A 2,684-nucleotide genomic window follows, 5' to 3' on the forward strand; every position below is an offset into this window, starting at 1 on the left:
TGTTTCATTTGATTTTTTATATAAAGATCACTAGTAGCCCTTTTTCTTCTTTTCTTGTTTTTTGACCATCAAACCACCTAGTGGTAGGGCTCAAATTCTAAATGACTGTTGTGAAATTGGATCGAGTGAATAGGGAGTTGTTTTGTAAATTTGAAAAAAAAAATGAAGTTTTGTAAAATATTTTCCTTCGCCCCATAGCGAAAATGGTAATTTTAAATTCAAAGTTAACAAAAAGTAACATTGAGTTTTTTTTTTATAATATTCCAAGTTCCCTGAATTGGATAAAATAAAATATTGAATATTGAATCTGACAAACAAGAGTTTGGGCCAACTTAAGTGAGCAAAATGGCAAAAAACTTGACATGTCTAAGGCTTATGACAAAGTGGAATGGAGTGTGATTGTAAAGGTTTAAAAATGCCTAGGGTTTGACTCGAAATTGTGTGCACTTGATTAATTGTTTCATCTCTACTGCTTCCTTCTCTATCAAACTCAATGGATCCCCCTTACTCTCTCTTCTAGGGTACTAAGGGATTGTGACAAGGTTGCTCTTTAAGCCCCTATCTTTTTCTTCTCATTATGGAAGTCCTTTCTAGACTTCTTAGTGCCTTAAGAAATGAAAATGCTTTCAAAGGAATCAAGATTGCTAGACTTGCACCGGAGATCACACACCTTTTCTTTGTTGATGGCACTTTCATATTCTGTCGTGCTACTTTGGATGATGTGTGTGCAATTAAATATGTGCTAGATATTTTTGGGAATATTACTGGACAGGTAATCAATTTGGATAAAAGTGAAGCATTCTTCAGCAAGAATACCCCCCATGAGTTAAAAGAATCAATTCTGAATTGCTTGGGGATTAAAGAGATGGGTAATTCATCTAATTATCTGGGTAGTCCTCTGAACCCTGGAAAAGCAAGATCTGGTAGCTTATGCCCAATCCTGGATAAGATGAAGAATAAACTGGCAAGTTGGAAAGCTCATTCCCTATCTTTTGCAGGGAGAGCCATTTTGATCCAATCTGTGATGCAGGTTGTGCCCATTTATCACATGCAATATGTTCTGTTCCCGAAAAATGTGTGTAAGGCAATGGATTCTGTGTGCAAAAAATTTTGGTTAGGGAAAGCTAACAAATGTAAGAATCTCATTCTTATTTCTTGGACTAAATGTTGTAGACCGAGACAGTATGGAGGGCTAGGGTTAAAAAATTTAGAAATGATGAATAGGGCCCTGTTGCTCAAACAAGGATGGAGAATCCTCACTGAGCATTCCTCGGTATGGGCCCAGTGTATTAGAGCCAAATACTTTCCCCACACCACTATTTTTGATCCCAATGTAGGGAAAAAAATCAAGCTCCCCCTTTTGGAATAGTCTACGTACTATGATTCCAGTGCTTAAGACCTTGATTGTTAAAGTTGTGGGTAATGGGGAGAGTACATCCTTTTGGTTTGACCCATGGATTCAAAACACACATGATCATGTTGTCGGATATTTTAATATGCATTTTGCACAGGATAGGGTGACTGTGGCTGAAGTGGCTAGAATGAGAGGTAGATTTGACTTGGAAATCTCTCTCACTTTCCGTCCTTTAATTGCATTAGCTATTAATAATGTTATGCTTTCTGAAGAACAGGATTCTTGGAGACTTAGTTGCTCAACTGCAAAGTTTCTAACTACTAAGTTAGCTTATCAACAATTGATGAAAACCTCTCAGTTGTTCAATCTGTCAATTTTATTATATAAACGATGGTGGTCTTTCTTGTGGAAACTTCACATTCACCCCAAATTTATTATGTTTTTTTGGCGATTGCTCAATGCAGGAATTCCAGTTATTGCAATTCTAACAAAATGGAGTAAGAATCCGGATCGATGTGTGCTTTGTGGTCATAGCGGAGAATCAAGTTGGCATCTTTTCTTCAATTGTTAATGGACGAGAAGAATATGGATCGCATGGGCCACTAGGATTACGAACTGAAATGTTACCATTCTCCTGACATTAACAATTATTGTTTTGATTTGTTGTATAACTCTTCATATGGGAAACCTATGCTATGCTGGATTTTCTCTGTTATCATCATCACTTGTTACATGGTATGGCATGCACGTAATGAAGTGTTGTTTAGAAAGGCTAACCCAAATCCATAATGGGTGATGAAAAACATTTATTCTTGGTGTCAATATCTAAAAATTCACCCTCCTGGGAACTCAAGTCATTCCCATCCAAATGTAACTCATGTTACTTATGTTACTTATGTTGAGCACAGTGGGATAATATTCTCACATATGCAAAACTTAGTACCTATGCATCTCACAATGTTATTCTGTGCAGGTACAATGCGACAATCAACAAAGGAAGTGGGATGCTGTTGAGGGATCACTTACTCAGGAAAAATCGTGTATTTTTGCTATGCCAAACAGGTAGGCGGTTCACTAATATCATCGATAGTTAAAGGATTAGCATCAGGGCTACAATTGGCACTAAATCACAAACTCCAGATAGAGTTAATAGCAACCAATTGGAAATGAATCAATCAATATTTGTCGAGACCGACTACTCCTTGGCCGATAAAAATAATCCATGATCTTCTATTCTTAGCAACCAAGACACAAGCAATTCCAATTGATACATCTGAAGAACAGGAAATTCTACGGAAGGCCAAACTCTTAGCGGAAGCGGCAATACAGA

General features: G+C 37.1%; 1 protein-coding gene across 1 annotated transcript; it reads left to right on the top strand.

Annotated features, from left to right (window-relative positions):
• Positions 1 to 577: 577 nt before the first annotated feature.
• LOC149003884 (uncharacterized) lies at positions 578 to 2,420 on the top strand. The gene is made up of 2 exons (XM_089168495.1): positions 578 to 1,030; positions 2,328 to 2,420. Exons 1-2 carry the CDS (start codon positions 578 to 580, stop codon positions 2,418 to 2,420), a joined length of 546 nt encoding a protein of 181 aa, XP_089024621.1.
• The last annotated feature ends 264 nt before the right edge of the window (positions 2,421 to 2,684 follow it).

Source organism: Hakea prostrata, chromosome 9 (assembly GCF_041222555.1).
Source record: "Hakea prostrata isolate BN-2017 chromosome 9, UWA_Hpros_2, whole genome shotgun sequence".
NCBI classification, from domain to species: domain Eukaryota; kingdom Viridiplantae; phylum Streptophyta; class Magnoliopsida; order Proteales; family Proteaceae; genus Hakea; species Hakea prostrata.